Source organism: Pan troglodytes, chromosome 1, assembly GCF_028858775.2.
Source record: "Pan troglodytes isolate AG18354 chromosome 1, NHGRI_mPanTro3-v2.0_pri, whole genome shotgun sequence".
NCBI classification, from domain to species: Eukaryota; Metazoa; Chordata; class Mammalia; order Primates; family Hominidae; genus Pan; species Pan troglodytes.
The window spans coordinates 230,742,723-230,760,549 of record NC_072398.2 but is presented as its reverse complement, the minus strand read 5'-3'; the positions used below and the strand labels follow the sequence as shown (position 1 = coordinate 230,760,549).

Genomic DNA, 17,827 nt, shown 5'->3' with positions numbered 1-17,827 from the left:
AACTGCCCGGAGAGCTGGGGAGCAGGTGCGGGGCTGGGGGCTCCCTGGGCCCTTTCTGCACCTTTCAAATAACTGTGACCAGCCTGTGATTATCCAAAAGTTCATTTTTGAAGTTGCAAGTGGAGAGGGGCCTCTAGGAACAGAGCAGCAGGGAAGGGGCTGGAAATCCCCTCCTCCCAGGAGCACAGGAAACAGCTGCCTGTCCTCGGCCCACCTGTGGGGAAATTCCCAGCTGTGGAGCCCGCTGGCCCTGGAGGGGGAGGGAGTGGAGGGAGAGGCCACCCGCCCTCGGACTGAGGGTCCCTAAGTTGGTCACCCTCCCCACACCCCCACAAGTAGAGAGGACCCTGGAAGGGCTCAGAGCATCCCAGACAGTGTGTGTACCTGCACGTGCACACCCCAACCCAGGTGGGCAGAGGAGGAAAGTTCTGGCATTTTGTGGAAGGTTCCACCCAGCGTTCACAAGGGTTTCCCACTGACAGTGAGAAAAAGCTTACATTTGCAATTGGTTCCTTGGAGGTTCAGGTGAACTGGGGGTCTTGGTGGGCAACACTGCTCTCCTGGGGCCTAAGTGGCCACATCTGCCCACAGGTGCAGTGAGTGGGGCCCGTGCACCATGGAGAGGGCACCCCCAGCACATTGCTGGCAACTGCAATGGCCCCAGGATGGGGCACGGCCCCTCCTGCTTGAAGCTGCCCAGGAAGCTCAGGTCTCCTTGTCCTGGGCTTAAGGTCACAGGTCCAAGAAAGCCCCGCTGTGTCCATGGAACCGGGTGTGGCGTGGCCACAGGAGGCTGGACACTGACCCAGAGCTCAGGACCCCCAAGGTCTGTAAGGCAGCCTGCAGCTCGAACCACATCCCCAGGAGCTGGGCTCCCCGCTCCACACAGTGGTGTCGCGGGCGGCACAGGGCAGCCCATGAGTGGCCACTGCTCCTCCAGTACCAGACTGGAGCTGGCCGGGGCCTCTGAAGGGCCAGGTGCCACCACATACCCAGCTGTCCCCCCGCCTTCATGTCCAGCACAGCATGGCCTCAGCTCACACCTCCCACCTCTGGGTGCACGGCCCTCAGCACAGGGCGTCGAATGCTGCTGCAGCTGTGATGGTCCCTGGCTGTGGCCTGGGGCCACGGATGGGGAAAGACAGAGTCCAGGCCACCGAAGGTTGGCTCCAGGGAATTACAGCCCCTTAGAGCAGGGCGTGGGACCATCCTCCCACCACTTGCACTGGCCGTGGCTCTGTGAATCTCGTTTGCCTGGGAACCAGCCCAGGTGCCAACCCGCCCACTCGGCCCCACAGGGGCCCCTGGGCAGGTGGGCTCAGGGCAGAGGCCAGTCACATGGGCACCGCAGGGCAGACTGAAGAGGACACACTCCCGGCTTCCCTGAGCTCCCACTGGGAGAGCCAGGACACAGCCTGGGCCCCCACACGCCACAGAGCAGGACCCCCACCAGCCGTCCTAACACACCCCATTCTCTGCCCCGTCTGGGGCTAGGCCTGCCCCACTGCACCCAAAGACCTTGCCATCCTCCACCCAAAACCCCCAGGCGGCTCTGTCTCCTGCCTTAAATGTCCAAACCCCAAACTCAGTGGGCACGTCTGCTGCCCCCTGACCCCTACTCACAAACGCAGCGCTGCCCTCCGTCCTCCCAGAGCCCCTGCCCATTGCCACCTGCCAGGAGAATCACCTCGAACCAGCCATGACCTCCAACCCTCCACGTGACCCAGCACCAGCCTCCAGCGCTCCAGTGGAAACTGTAACCACAAACCTAGCACGCTGCTGTTGTGTTTTGTTTCACACCCAAAGAATGAAGCTGACCAAAAAAGGCAACTATATTTAAAGTAAATTAATGTGATTCTTGTCACAACAAATATTTGCATTTTCTCAGCGGCAGCTGCGGGACCTGGGTGGCTCCGACACGCCAGGCCCGGGAAGGACCCGGCACCCTCCCCTGAACTTCCTGGCTACTCATTTCCAGCGAAGTTTAATCTATTTTTAATAATCGTTCAGTTTTCAAGGAAATGGAGGAGCTGTTATTTCCCACGGAGCGGCGGCCCTGGGAGGGGCCGGGCCCAGAGGTTCCGGCCGCGATGCCGTCAGCGCCTTCGGCAGAGTGAGTGAAGCGAGATTTCGTTCTCAGAAGTGAGATGCAACGATTTCGAGGGACCAGGGAGGAGGCGGCGCCGCGGGGCCACAGCCCAGCCCCGCGCCCCGCCCCGCGCCCCGGCCGCGTCACAGCCGAAGCCCCGCCGGGGTGCGCGCTGCAGAGGGGACGCGCCGCTCATCAGCCGGGGCAGCCGCGGGCGGTCGGCCGGTGGCGGGCGGCAGGGAGGAGGTGGGGCCCGGGACAGCCACGGAGGGACAGCCACGGAGCCCGGAGTCACCCGCGGGGCCGCGCCGGTGGTGCGTGGGGGGCGGCGCGGGGCGCGGCCGGGCGCTCAGAACTCCTCGTGCACGCTGCGCGCGTAGTCCACCAGCTTGCTGCCCGTGAAGAACTCGCTGTACTTGAGCACCTCCTCGGGCTCCAGGTGGTGGTTCTGGTTCTCGTCGGCGACGGCGATCATCTGCTTGGCCTCGTTCAGCGCGTTGTACTCGTTCATGGGGTCCATGTAGCTCTGCGGGGCACAGGTCAGCGTCGCCTTTCCCCCTCCCAGCGCCGGCCCGCCCGGGAGGCCCTCCAGGCTCCGCTCAGGGGAGGAGGAGCCCGGCCCGAGCTCCGCGGCCAGCCGCACGAAGTGGCTATTTAAGGTGCCTATTGGCTGCAGCGGGAGTGTGGGCACGTTCTGGAAGGTTCCCGAAGGGAGGCGGCACAAATGAAAACACAGAGCAGGGAGAAGCCGGGGGCCCCAGAAGGCCTGCCCGGGGCCGGCAGGGGTAACGGGGCACAGGGGCTACACAGGCCTGGACCCCAGTTCTGAAGGATCCCTAACCTGGGCCGGGCCCACTGGCTGTCGCCAGGAATCACAGGATTCTACATAAAAACAAGATGACTCACTCAGCAGTGGGAGAAAAACAAGCCTACACATGATACCAGTGAAAACGCTTCAGAGGAAGGTGGTAAATTCCAGCCATGTGGCACAGGCCGCCCCGCCCACCTGCACCTGCTGGGCCTTGGACCTGCCTCCATGCTGGGCCCAGCATGAGCTTCCCCTTGCGGTCCCGTTAAAAAGGGGCTGTGAGAACCCTGACGCCTCCGCAAGGGGCTAAGGATGGAGCCCGGCCAGGCTCGCCTGTCTCTGATCCGTCTGAACCTAAACGCCAACAACAGCCATGCAGCCTGGTGGACGCCGCTGAGCAAACGCCCCGGTGACCAGCCCAGACGGAGCCGCAGGCCGGACACCAGCACAGCTTCCTGCCTCAGGCCCAGATCCACCAGCCCCTCCCGCCACAGCGCCTCGCAGGGCCGGCTCCGGGACGCGGCCGCGCCAGGGCTCACCTCCAGCTCCTCGGCGGTCACGATGCCGTCGTGGTTGGAGTCAATGAGCTCCTCAAACTCCTTTTTTCTGTCTTTCACCCAGTTGTCGTCAATGTCCTGGCCCTGCTGGTTCTCCACGGTGCCCACAGGCAGGGAGATGAACTCGGGCAGAGAGAGCTGCTTGTCACCGTCCTGGTCTGCGAGACGGGAATGGGTCAGCCCACACCCAGGCTGGGGCTCCCGCAGGACCTGCCCCGACCTCCCGACGATGCCCGGCCCCTGCCAGTCGGTCCCGGGCCCTGGCGTGCTGGCCAGGCTGGACCCAGCCTCACCCAGGTCCCGGACGATCTCCTTCACCATGAACCTGAGCATTCCCCGGCTGTGCTCGGGGTGGAGGAATGACAGGAACTCCTCCTCCGTCAGCAGCAGGTCCGCAGGGGGGCTGTCCGCCTGGTACCAGCGGTCCTTCAGGTTCTCCAGGACTTCCTGTGCTGAGAGGGGCGCAGCCTGTGGGTATCGAGGCCGACAGACGCCAGCACGCAGATCGAGAAAGTTCCGAGAGGTGCTGCCTGAACTCGAGGGACACAGCCTCCCGCGAGACCGGGGCCCCACCCTCCAGGATTCACACGTCCCCAGAACGTGGCCCAGCCCCCAAGACACGGCCTGGACCCCCGCCAAGACATAACCCAGAGCCTCCCACAGGCCTGATCCCCAAAGGCATAGCTTGGACCCCTCCACACAGCCCGGACTCCCCAAGACAGCCTGACCCCCCCCGCCCCAGACCCCCAATACATGGATGGCCCTGACTCCCCACAGACACAGCCCAGACCCCCAGGACATGGCCTGGACCCCCCACAGCCCAGACCCCTCAAGACATGATCCAGAACCTCCCCACGGCCCAGACCCCCCCAGGACACAGCTCAGAGCCCCTCATGCCTGGGACCCCTCAGGATGGGCCCGGGCCCCACCCCCCACACCCGCGCCTGCCCCTCTGGAGGAGCGGAATCACCCTGAAGGCTGACGTGCGCACGGCGCCGCGGGGCGAAGGACTCACTGCCCTTTTCCGTTTCCTTCACGTGTGACGTCACAGGGAGGAAAACACAGTTTCTAGAAATGACTTGAGACTGGGGCTGAGCAGAGCTTCCCAGGAACCCTCCCGGCCGGGACACGGCACTGCCTCTGGGTGTGTGGCCCCCGCTCTCCCGCCGTGCCCACCCGGCCCCAACGGGCCCTCACCCCGAGGTCCCCACACATCCCAAGGACCCAAGCCACCCTGGGTCTCCAGGACAGAAACACCACCGCCTGCCCCATCTTGGGGCTCACTGCAGTCAGTGGCCAAGTCCAGTGTTGAGGCCCACACTCAGCCCCCTGCACGTGAGGCCCGACTCTGCCCTGGCCTAAGCCCCTGCCACAAGCGCAGCGGCCTCTGCTTCGCGGTCACTGCGGGAGGATGAGGCCCAGCGGCCGTCCCATCTCATCCCTTTCTGAACAACCTCCATCTACACGACCGGTTCACTTAAAGGAAGACAGGAGTGGCGGGGCTGTGGGTCCTGGGGCACCCCTCCCTGTCTGCTCCACCGCAGCTCCTGGGATGGATGGACGGGGCCAAACTGAGACCCATCCAGGAGAGGCACAGACGCCCCAGACAGGCCGGCCGAGAGACGCTTTCTCCAGCACAGGATTCTCACAGCCGCCGCCAAGCCCCAGCACCAACCTCAGGCTGGTGAAGAAGTCTTGAGTCCCAGTCCCTCCCCACGAGCCGGGTCTCTGCTGTTAGGGAAGGATCTGGAGAGACCCTCCTGGATCAGGGAGAGTCAACGACTGCTGTCCCTGTGAGAAGAGGACGCAGACCCAGAGAGAGGCAGCGATGGAGGTGGGGGAAGGGAGTGATGCCCGCCTGCCACGCCTTCACCGCGGTCCCCAGAATCAGGTCTGAGGCGTGAGGACAGCAGCCCCAGGACTCACGCGGTGGCCCTCGCAGGAGCCATGCGGGGAGGGGTCGGAGGTCGCAGGAGTGACGCCTGCCAGCGATTCCCAGGCCCCCTCCTCCAGGACCCGGCAGCTGCTCTTCCTGAGCCAGAAACCAAATACCCGAAGAGGTCGGGGGGTCCTAGGCACCCTGAGGTCGGGGAGGCCAAGACGGATCGGACACGGGTGGGCAGGGAACGGCACCTCAGCATGCATGGGGACTCCCAAAACGCAGAGTGAATTCTAAACACACCTCTGCTGAGTCCCAAAGGTAGACGGAGGCTTCACAGAAATGTCACAGAGCTCTAGGTCCAGGTGGGCCATGTCCTGGGCAGAAAAGACCCAAATAAAGTGGCACCAAGGAAAAACAGACACAATCAGAGTCGGGGGGCGGGCACGGGCAAGGCCTCCTGCCCCAGCACATCGCCAACAGGCCGGACCAACGGTACGAAGGTTAAAGACGCAGTCAGGACAGCAGGGAACGCGGGACCCGGGGTGGAGGCACAAACCGTGTGTGGTGAGGAAAATGTAAACCACTCTTTTGGAAAGGAAGTAATAACGTCCAATTTGGCCGGGCACTGGGGCTTGTACCTGTAATCCCGGCACGCTGGGAGGCTGCGGCAGGCAGATCCCTTTAGCCCAGGAGTTTGAGACCAGCCTGGGCAACACAGGGAGATCCTCTTACTTTTGGTTTTTTTAATGTCCAATTTGCAGGATTTAGAACGAACAGGACCAAACTCCAGATAAGAGTACGTGAACTGGAAAAAGAGCAGGCAGAGCCAACAGGCTCAAAAGTCTCCGCGTCATTCTAGAAGGTCAAGGCCAGGCACAGGGGCTCATGCCTGCAACCCCAGGATGGGGAGAGGCCAAGGCAGGCGGGTCACTCGCGCCTGCAACCCCAGGACGGGGGGTCACTTGAACCCTCTGAAATCCCAAGAGTTTGAGACCTACCTAGGCAACATGGGGAGACCTTGTGTCTACAAAATATATGTTTTTGAATCAGCTGGGCATGATGGCACACACTGATGGTCCCAGTCACTCAGGAGGAGGCCGCCCCCATGGGGGCTGGTCACATGATATGGGCCGTTCCTGGCAGGAACGTATCTTACACCTTTATTTTTCTGTCCTCCAAGGAGGATAGATTGAGCCCAGGATGTGGAGGCTACAGGTGAGCTGAGATCGCACCACTGCACTCCAGCCTGGGCAACAGTGAGGCCCTCACTCTTAAACAATTAAAAATTAAAAATTAAAAAAAGAAAGAGGCTAAGACTAGGCGCAGTGGCTCACGCCTATAATCCCAGCACTTTGGGAGGCTGCAGTAGGCGGATGACTTAAGTCCAAGAGTTTGAGACCAACCCGGCCAACACAGCAGAATCTATCCGTACAAAAAATACAAAAATTAGCCAGGCGCGGTTATGGTGCCTGTGGTCCCAGCTACCTGGGAGGCTGAGGTAGGAGGATCGCCTGAGCCCTGGAAGGTACAGCTGCAGGGAGCCGAGACTGCACCACTGCACTGCAGGCTGGGTAGCAGAGTGAGACCGTCTCATGAAAAAAGAAAGAAGAGGTGGTTTGCCTTGAGACTCTGGTGAGGAAATGTGTGTTACTGATAAGTTGAGCAGGCACAAAAAATAAAGGTGTTAAGATACACCCAGCCTGCCAGGAGCAGCCCCGTATCACGTGACCAGTCCCGTGGGTGACACGGGCGCCCTGCAGGGCAGCAGAGAACCCACCCCAGGATGCCGGGCAGCGACGGAGCAGGCGACTCCGCACGTTCTCCTCAAAGCCCCAAACCAGACCACGGGCATGACCGGGAAGGGCACACGGAGCCCCAGGGTGGCAGCAACGCCACGGTACCCGCTCAGCTGTGCCTCACAACTGGGCCAGCAGGGGCTTCTGCCTGGACGGCTCTCCCAGACCTGGCCCCGTGCAGGGTGGCCCGGCTCTCCCCTCACCTGGCCTTAGCCCGGGTGCCGGGCCCCACCCGGCCCCACCCTCTTCACGCAGAGGCACCAGCTTGGACCCACCCAGGGCTGAGGCTTCCCTGCTGGCCAACGGCCACACCCCAGACCCAAGGAAGAGCCTCTCCCTGGGACCTGACCGCTCTCTGGTGACCACCTGACGGCCACACAGATGTCTCCAGCAGACCCAGACCTCAGGGCCAGGCCCTCAGGCACAGGCCGTGCCCTCTCCCCGGGCAACTCTGCCTCATGTGGCCTTCAGAGTACGGGGCAGGCCCCACCCCAGACTCACAGCCTCAGATTCTCTGCAGGACCTAACTGAATAACGGCCGTGAAGGTGCCGTGACCAGCAGAGCTGAAAGCTGCCCGGACACAGCTCACACGCTCCCCACCGGACTCCTGGGCGGCGCCTAGGTCAGCAACGGCTTCACCCACTTCCCTCCTGACAGCCACCACCAACCAGGTTGGGCCATGCTGTTAAGACGAACACGTGTGCACACAGCGGGTGTGAGGGCGCACTCACCTGCATGTACTCACGAGCCTACATGAACAGCTACCTGGATATACTCACGAGCACACGCACAGCACACTCGTACACACGACACGCACACGTACGAGCACATGCACAGTGCACTCGTACACACGACACGCATACACGTACTCAAGAGCACACACACAGCACACGTACACACGGCACGCGCACACGTACTCACGAGCACACGCACAGCGCACTCGTACACACGACACGCATACACATGTACTCGAGCACACACACAGCACACGTACACACGGCAGGCACACACGTACTCACGAGCACGCGCACAGCGCACTCGTACACACGACATGCATACACGTACGAGCACATGCACAGTGCACTCGTACACACAACACGCATACACATGTACTCGAGCACACACAGCACACGTACACATGGCACGCACACGTACTCACGAGCACACGCACAGCACACTCGTACACACGACACGCACACACGTACTCACGAGCACACACAGCACTCGTACACACGGCAGGCACACACGTACTCACGAGCACGCGCACAGCGCACTCGTACACACGACACGCATACACGTACGAGCACATGCACAGTGCATTCGTACACACGACACGCATACACATGTACTCGAGCACACACAGCACACGTACACACGGCACGCACACGTACTCACGAGCACACGCACAGCACACTCGTACACACGGCACGCACACACGTACAAGCACATGCACAGTGCACTCGTACACACGACACGCATACACGTACTCACGAGCACACGCACAGCGCACTCGTACACACGGCACGCACACACGTACTCACGAGCACACGCATGGCACACATACACGACACACACACGGCACACTCATGTACACACAACACACGCACGCACACACAGGATGCCTGAGACCGGTGGCGGGAGCCTGGCTGAGCACTCACTTTCCTCGTCCACTTTGAGTTCCTCGTTGAGCCTGATGGCGTCGGCAACCTCCTTCTCGCTATGGCCTTTACTCGCCAAAAACTTCACCTTATACTCGTCCCAAGACACGTGACCTGGAAGAGCAGATCACACCTGTCAGGGCATCTGATACGGAGCTGAACTTCCTTCTCAACTGAGATGGGGTCTTGCTCTGCTGCCCAGGCTGGAAGCGGCAGGATGCCAGCGTCTGGAGCCCCAGGGCCCCGGCCAGCACCCCACACCCGTTTCCTCACCTGTGAGGCCAGCCGGCAACGTCTGTGCCTCGGGGCCACCAAGAGGCATAGGCACCACCAGATGAAGGCCCCAAAGTCCTAAGAGGCGCCCTCCATGGGCCACGCCCAGTGCTTGGCACACACGCCTTTGTCACCAGGATTCTGGCATCATGAACCCAGCTTCCGCGCACCCCACCACACCTCGGGGTCTCCGGCTGACGCTTCCCCACCGCCCGTCCCTCAGACAGGGCCTGTCTGCCCTCCAGGCACCAGGCAAGGCCCATGGCCCTGCCCGCCCCGCCCACCGCCCCATCCGCCCCGGCCCAGCCACAGTACCGTCCCCATCAGGGTCCACGGCACGGAAGTGTGTCTTGCTCTCCTCCATGGCCTCCTGGAAGTGCTCGGCCGTCTTCTCCATGATCCAGCGCTGCATCTCCTTGGCACTGATTTTCCGGTCAGTGTTCACATCCACCCTGCAAGACAGCAAACGGGCAGGTGGCCGTCAGACAGGGCCCCCAGGACCCCGAACAGCCAGACGGATGCCGCCGGCCCAGGACTCCATGGCTGCGTGAACCTGCCACCAACAACGACAGGCTCCACCGGGCAACGCGAAAAGCATCCGGGACGTGGGGCTTGTGGGGCGCCGGGCCACGCCAGAGACACTGGGGAAGGTGGATGCCACGGTCCCCTCCCCGGGGAAACACATGGACCCTCCCCCTCCGTCACACAGAATCACCACCAGACCCCACTCTCCAACCACAGCTTCCAAAAGTCACACTCTTCACGTTTTATTTTATTTTTTGAGATGGAGTCTCGCTCTGTCACCCAGGCTGGAGTGCAATGGCACAATCTTGGCTCACTGCAACCTCCGCCTCCCGGGTTCAAGCGATTCTCCTGCCTCAGCCTCCCGAGTAGCTGGGATTACAGGGGTGCACCACCACGCCTGGCTAATTTTTGTATTTTTAACAGAAATACGGTTTCACCATGTTGGGCAGGCTAGTCTCAAACTCCCGACCTCAAATGATCCACCCACCTCAGCCTCCCAACGTGCTAGGATTACAGGTGTGGCCACTGGGCCCGGCCCATGTTTTATTTTCGATGCTTCAGGTATGGCTACACAAAAACCTTCATATAGGCAGGACACAGTGGCCACACCTATAATCCCAGCCCTTTGGGAGGCTAAGACAGGTGGATCACTTAAGCCCAGAAGTTCAAGACCAGCTTGGGCAACATAGGGAGACCCCACCTCTACAAAAACAATTACGAAAATTCGCCAGGCGCGGTGGCGTGCACCTGTGGTTTCAGCTACTCAAGAGGCTGAGGTGGGAGGCCTCCCGAACCTGGAACGTGGAGGTTGCAGTGAACTGTGATCACACCACTGCACTCCAGCCTGGGCGGCATAGCGAGACCCTGACTCAAAACAAGACAAAACAAAACCCTTCATATAAATTTAAGTTGTGAGATTTAGGAAGAAGACCGTGTGGGGACTTAATATTGTGTGCAAGGATGGAAGAGACCACAGACTTGGGAGATAGGGACACAGATTGGGGACACGGGGCCAGCGCAGGCCAGGTCAGGAGGCCACAGGCCCCAGGACAGGTCACTCCCATCCCAGCTTCAGAGCTCGGCTTCACCATTATGTCTTTGCGGAAGCCACAGGCTCCTACCCCTGCTGCGGCCGCCCGTGTCCTGAGCTCACCTGTTGGAAACTTAACCCCCAGGGCAACAGCACTGGGAGGCAGGGCTTCCAGAGGTGCGAGGTCTTGAGACCCCGGCTGGTGCATTTGCCAGAGGCATCCCCGAGAATAGGGTGCCCTGGCCCCTTGCCTCTACGCTCCGCTCAGGGGCAGCCGCGGCCACGTTATGAGGTGGCAAGCAGGCCCTCGTCAGGCAGGTGTGGCCTCTGGGACCTGGGCCAGGCAAGCTTCGAGGGTGCACACACCGCAGGCACGGCTCAGAAGCACTGGGCAGAGATTCTCACGGAAGAAGGCCAGGCTGCCGCTCACACGCGCCCCTCCCTCAGCAGCCGCAGCAGCCCAGAGGTGGACGGGCCTGGGAGGCACCCTCAGCTCCACAGTCCCCAAAACACACCGGCTGGGGACGGGGCCGCCCGGGTGGCCATGTGGCAGGTGGGGCACCTGGTGGGTCTCACGTGGACACCTGCATCCTCGACTGCTCCGGTCACGCTCCACACGCGCCACAGACACAGGCCACACGCTCCACACGCTCCACAGACACGGGCCACACGCTCCACACACTCCACAGACACGGGCCACACGCTCCACACGCCACACATTCCACATGCTCCACAGACACGGGCCACACGCTCCACACGCCACAGACACAGGCCACACACTCCACACGCCACAGACACGCTCCACACGCGCCACAGACACAGGCCACACGCTCCACACGCTCCACAGACACGGGCCACACGCTCCACACACCACAGACATGGGCCACACGCTCCACACGCCACACACTCCACATGCTCCACAGACACGGGCCACACGCTCCACACGCCACAGACACGGGCCACACACTCCACACGCCACAGACACGGGCCACACGCTCCACACGCCACACACTCCACATGCTCCACAGACACGGGCCACACGCTCCACACGCCACACACTCCACATGCTCCACAGACACGGGCCACACGCTCCACACGCCACAGACACGGGCCACACACTCCACACGCTCTACACACTCCACAGACACAGACACACACGAGGCAGAGCAAAAAGCAAAAAGGTGGAAAGAAACCACATGGCGCAGGATTCCAGTCAAGATGTCGGCAAGGAGTCACTCATCCAAACTCAGGTGCCTGAAGACACGGCTGCAGGGCAGTGCACGTACATGGAGCTGGCACGCACACACGCAAGTGCACAGGCCGGTACCCGCGTGTACACAGCACACACACGTGAACAGAGTTGGCAGACCACAGATGTGACTGGGCTGGTGCACACACGCATGTTATCAAGTTCTGGCTCCTGAGAGAACAAGGGCAAGACGCCCAGTGCCCAGACCCTGGCTTCCAGCTCCAGCCACAGGAGACAGGGCTTCCTGGAAAGGCGGCAGCTATTGCACTGGGGCAGGTGGCACGGAGGCAAGCCCAGAGCATCCCACCGTGCCAGGAAGCGGGAAGGAAAGCCTGGAGCATCTCATGGTGCAGGGAAGCGGGAAGGAAGTGAAGCTCAAAAGCCCCTAGGACAGGGCACCTCCCCTCTGGGGGCTCTTTCCAGAAACCCTCAACCCTGTACGGTCAGGAGAAAACACATCCCACAAGCCCAAACTGAGGGACAGCCTAAAACCTCCTACCCAGCCCTTCTCAGAACTGTTACGTCCTCACAAAAACGGGAGAGTCTGAGACACCGTTCCAGCCCAGAGGAGACAGAGGAGACAGGACAGCTGAGTGAACGTGGGTCCTGGAGGGACGGGGCCCTACGCAGGAGAAGGGCGAGAAGGGACCCGCGTGCTGGGAAGGGAAGTCTAAACACCCACAGCGGCCGCTGTCGCCGCTCGGCGCAGGAGTCAGGGAGACCCGGAGACCTGCTGTTACTTCCCACTCCCCATGCCCACCTCCTCAAACAAGACGGCTTGGGGTTTCATTACAGGCACCAAAAAGAAACCCCGGTCCAGCTGGAGACGCACCGAGCAGAAGCCTCAACTCCCCTCGCCCAGGCGTGCAGCCCACCCCCAGCACCGGCTGAGCAGGGACGGGGACCCTTCCCCCGTGATGCCGCGAGCCAGGCCTTCGTGAGCTCAGGGGTGGTGAACCTGACAGGCCCCAGGGGCACCAGCGGCCTCTTCGTGGGTTGGTCAGCTCACCACCAAGTGAACTCAGGCCACGCAAGGACCCTCGAACCGTACCATCTAAGGAGAGGTGCAAGGGGACACCACACCTGGTGCCCAGGTCCTCCAGCTGGCACCGTGCCTCCGTCCCACCAGCTCACCTGTGCTCCGCCCGAAAGCCTGGATCCTCAGGGCCCTCCCGCCTGGCCCTCAGCCCAAGGGGCCTGGCACAGCCAGACCAGTCCTCACACCTTTCCTACCTGCTCCTGCACCCCAGGACCCCAGCCCTGCCCAATCCCCTTGCTCACCAGCTTTGCCACCTGCCCCTCTGCACTGGCCCTGGAGCACCAGGCCCTGCGGGAACGCAAGCTCGTGGCCAGGCCCTGCAGGAAGGTGAGCTCGTGGCCAGGCCCTGCGGCGGGGGCTGCCTCCTTGTGCCCAGGTCTCGCAGGTCCCAGGAGGCCCAGGGTGTTCTCTCACCTGCACCTCGGCTCTCTGCCCGGCACCCTGGCTGGCCTGGGGGACTCACGGGCACGCCCTGACCCTGCTCTGCCTCCAGGGGTGAGGCCAGCGCTGAGTGCAAGTAGGTTCCAGGGCCACACCGCAGGGCACCCCGGCCGTGCCGTAAGGAGTAAGGCGCCCGTGCAGGACCTGGCTCCTTGTGGGTGAGTGGTCAGGTTGACCCATCTTGGACCCCTCACACCAGGCTCCCGAGACTCAGGGATGGGGTCGGGGGAGAAAGCTCGGCACTAGGCACAGAGGCAGCAAGAGGGTCTCGGGACTCAGCAGGGTGGGGGCAGTGACGGCCAAGGATGGGCCACTGACAGCACAGCTCTGCTCCCGACCAGGCCAGCAAAACAAGCCAACCCCACACACCCCCAGCCCGCGTATGACACGCTGCCCGTGTGTGACAGGGACCCCAAACACACAGGGTAGAGAGCGTGTCAGGAGGAGCCCAGAGCACCCTGTACCAGCTCTCCAGCCACCCGTGGCAGCCCCTCACTCCTCAGCCAGGCCTCGTCCAACTGGGGCTGCAGCCTGCGGAGGCTGCCCGTGGCCGGCGTCTGCCCCTCAGCCTGGAGAACGCTGACCACTGCAGTGCCGCGTGGGCTCCTCCAGGCTGTCCTAGGGACGGCCACACAGGCCCACTCTGGCCCTCTGAGCCCCCGGCGGACCCAGGGCATTCAAGGAGCGGCTCTGGGCTGCCAGCGCAGGCCTCCGCGCAAACACAGCAGGCTGGAAGTGGCGCTCATCACCGGCACGTCTTCCCAGCCCGGCAGGTCCCGACACAGGGCCCGGCGCCCCCCACCACGCAAAGCCAGGATAGGAACACACAGGCGAGCGCACGCGGACAGCCCCCAGTCTGGGCACACGGCGGCACCTACTTGGAAAAGATGACCATCAGCTTCCTCCGGCTCCGCCGCGGCTCCGCGTCCTCATCAAAGCCACCCAGGTCCTTGCCTAGGAAGACCTCCTGGTGGAAGCCCCGATTGAGGTGCCCGTCCATCTCCAGCTTCACCCCGTTCAGGTGGTCTGGGGGCAGGATCTCATTCTCCTCCCTATTGGCTGCTCTCTCTCGAGTGGACGAGTGGTTGGCAGGCCGTGCAGACGCGTCCATCAGAAGGACCGCCCCCAGGAGCCAGAGGCAGCACGGAGCCAGGCCAATGAGGGGACCCCACCTGGACGCCATCGCCACCCAGGGCCAGACCATGGGGCGGGCTGCAGGGTGTGGGCCAGGTGCTGGGAGGGGCAGGGGCAGGGGCAGAGGAGGAAGTGAGGTCCTGGCTCCAATCCAATCCCCGGGCACCACGGAGGGCTCTGTGTCCCCAGGACGGCCGCAGGATGGGGACAAGCAGCTCACAGTCTGCAGAGAGACACAGACACATCATTAGCAAGACTCAGCAAAGACTTCCCCAAGCACGTCTATCCTGCAACATGAAACATATCCTCGATTCACAGGATCCAGACATGTGGCATCGCCTTCTCCAGACCACACGTGGCACTGCCTTCTCCAGACCACACGTGGCATTATTTTCTCCGGGCCACACGTGGCATTTGTTTTCTCTGGACCACACGTGGCATTTGTTTTCTCCGGACCACACGTGGCGTTTTTTTCTTTATTTTTAGAAACAGGGTCTTGCTCTGTCACCCAGGCTGGAGTGCAGCGGTGACCACAGCTCACCGTGACCATGAACTCCTGGGCTCAGGTGATGCTCTGGGCTCAGGTGATGCTCTCGCCTCAGCCACCGGAGCAGCTGCGACACCAGGCGTGCACCCCCACGCCCAGCTAATTTACTTTTATTTTACTCTTTGTAGAGACGGGTCTCGCTGTATTGCTCAAGCTGGTCTCAAACTCCTGGCTTCAAGCGATCCTCTTGCCTCAGTCTCCCAATGTGCTGGGATTACAGGCGTGAGCCACTGTGCCCGGTCTTTTTTTTACAGACACTGAGTTTTCAGCCCTGTCTCTCCGTCTTTCCATCTCTCTCTCGAGCTGTCAGCACCTCCAGGGGCTAACCTGTCCCCGTCGCCCAACACCTGCAGCACAGCTTTCCTGTGGGGCCCGGCTCTGTCCCTCCTGGCATCATGCCACTGACCCATGGGGTTAGGGTCACTCTCCAGACCCTGACTTGAACATTCTTGAGATCTATGACCTTAGCTAAGTCATGTGGCCTCCCCGGCCTCAGCTTCTCACTAAGAAACAGGAGGCTCCCCCTCTCCCCCCGACTGACCAGGCTTTGCGAAGACAGCCAACCCTAAGTGCAGAGGGTGTCAGGGCCTGGTCCCAGCAAACACACAACCCCCACACACAGATGTGCACACACACATCCACACTCACGCATGCACATATTACACACATGTGCTCTTGCCCACACTCACGAGCGAACGCCAAGGCCGGGGAGCCCAGAAGTCTGTCCTGCCGTCCGAGGCGTGGCCAGTCCTGGTGGGAAGCAGGGGCTCACAGGGCCTCATGCCTCATGTATCCCAAAGGGAACTCGGGGTCCTTCCCACCCACGAGCCTACTCCTTTCACAGTCTGCCCCTCCGGCAAACACCTGCGGGTCCTTTCGGGTGCCGCGGAGGCCCCGCCATGTCACAGCTGTTCCCTGAACACACATGGACTGAGACTCCTGTTCTGTGGCCGTCTTATTCAGCTCCACTGTTCTGGCACCCGCCACTCTGCCTGCACACAGTAGGCGCTCAACGAATGCTACCCTGGGTAATATTAAACGAAAAAATGCTGCCTCCAGGTATCGAGAAACGCCAGTGGGGCCGCCATGAAAGTGGTCCTGAAGTCAGTGCAGTCTGCCACAAACCAAGAGGGGTACAAGCCTGAGTTCCCCCAAGGAAGGAAACCCCGGGTGAGGGGCTCATGTCTGATTTTTTTTTTTTTTTTTTCCGAGACAGAGTCTCACTCTGTCGCCCAGGCTGGAGTGCAGTGGTGCAGTCTCGGCTCACTGCAACCTCCACCTCCCAGGTTCAAGTGATTCTCCTGCCTCGGCCTCCCAGTTAGCTCGGATTACAGGCACCCACCTCCACTCTCCACTAATCTGTATTTTTAGTAGAGATGGGGTTTTGCCATGTTGGCCAGGCTGGTCTCTAACTCCTGACCTGAAGTGATCCTCCTGCCTCGGCCTCCCAAAGTGCTGGGACTATAGGCGTGAGCCATGCACCCGGCCTGATTTTCTGAACATGGCTGAGGGCTTTTCCCTTCCCTAGTGGTGGCATAATTCTATTCCTGTCGTCCCAGATCGCCTGACCAGGGGAGAGTCCTGGATAAGAACCAAGACACCTCCTCCTGGTGCTGACTCCACTAACTACAGTCGTAAAACACACGCTGTGTGCAAAGAGACTGTACTTTGTTCCTAGAGAAAACAAAGCTAGTTCTTGATTCTACATATCTTGATGAGTTACACGGTTTACTTGAGGCAGGAGGATCGTGAGACCAGCCTAGGCAACACAGTGAGACTGCGTCTCTTTAAAAAACAAAAACAAAAAGATAAGACCCTGTCTCGAAAAAGGAGGAATAGAAAGTAACCCAAAAGTAACTATAAATATCAGGAGTCCATCAAGTGGCGCTTCCTCTCCTGGCTTCGGAGTATCTATTCATCACGGTGTGCGAGGTTCGCAGCACAGCGGAGCGGGCCGGTCCCACCGGAATGGGGTTTCGACTTCGCCATCCCTAGAAGCTCAGTTCCCAGCAAGGAATCAACACACCCTTGCAAAACGGACGTGGGAAACAGCTTAGGCAGAGACGCTATTTCTTTGCCATCCCTGGGCTTCAGCTCTGGTGGAACGAGGCTATTTCTGGCAGTTAACAACACACACGGTTAGATTCTAAAAGCTCAACAGGGTTCATAACACCGCCTCTGAGCCAGACATCAAGGGCTCCACACAGCCGACTTCACATCTCCAAATCCTACTAACTGGGGATGAGGGTCCACGCGGTTCAGAAGCGGAAGCGCAGGCGCAGAGAAGCGGGGCAGCTTGTCCAAGGTCGCCTCGCCGATAAACGCGAGTCCAACCAGACCCCTTGGGCCTCCGTTTCGCGGTGGCATTCGTAGGTTTTGGCCAGTAGGAGACCAGACGTGCCGGCGGCCGGGGAGGCCAGCGTCGTCGGCCCGTCCCTGCCCCCGGGAGCCCCGGTGGCGGCGGAGTCTCGCCAGGGCTCAAGGCCGAGCGGACGGACGATGCCCCAGCCCAAGGCGGGAGGCGGCGGCGGCCTCCAGACCCGCCCTCGCCGTCCGGCCGGCGTACACTTGGCCCCGCGGCCTGCAGCGGCCGTCCCGGGCCCCTCACTCACCGGTCTGCCTCCCCGCGCTCGGGATCCGAGGACCGGAGCGAAGCGTCAGTGACGCCGCCAACGGGCCCGGATCAGGCCACTGCCATCTTTCTTGCGGGCGGGGGCGGTGCGAACGGGCGCGACCTCACGGAGGGGACGCCGGCGCCACCATCTCTCCTCCGGGCGGAAGCGGTCGCGGGGCCGCTC

At 61.6% G+C, this 17,827-nt stretch overlaps 1 protein-coding gene across 2 annotated transcripts; it reads right to left on the bottom strand.

Annotated features, from left to right (window-relative positions):
* Positions 1-1,808: 1,808 nt before the first annotated feature.
* SDF4 (stromal cell derived factor 4) lies at positions 1,809-17,815 on the bottom strand. Of its 2 annotated transcripts, XM_063787612.1 has the most exons (7): positions 17,642-17,815; positions 14,227-14,705; positions 9,380-9,516; positions 8,792-8,905; positions 3,748-3,906; positions 3,437-3,612; positions 1,809-2,615 (listed from the first exon to the last, which is right to left on the bottom strand). In XM_063787612.1, the coding sequence occupies exons 2-7, from the start codon at positions 14,550-14,552 to the stop codon at positions 2,439-2,441; spliced, it is 1,089 nt and encodes a 362-aa protein (XP_063643682.1). In that variant the 5' UTR covers positions 14,553-14,705; positions 17,642-17,815; the 3' UTR covers positions 1,809-2,438. The 2 variants fall into 2 exon arrangements, with proteins under 2 accessions (XP_063643682.1, XP_016807444.1); XM_016951955.4 differs by having other exon boundaries at positions 3,437-3,906; positions 17,642-17,781.
* Between the last annotated feature and the right edge of the window lie 12 nt (positions 17,816-17,827).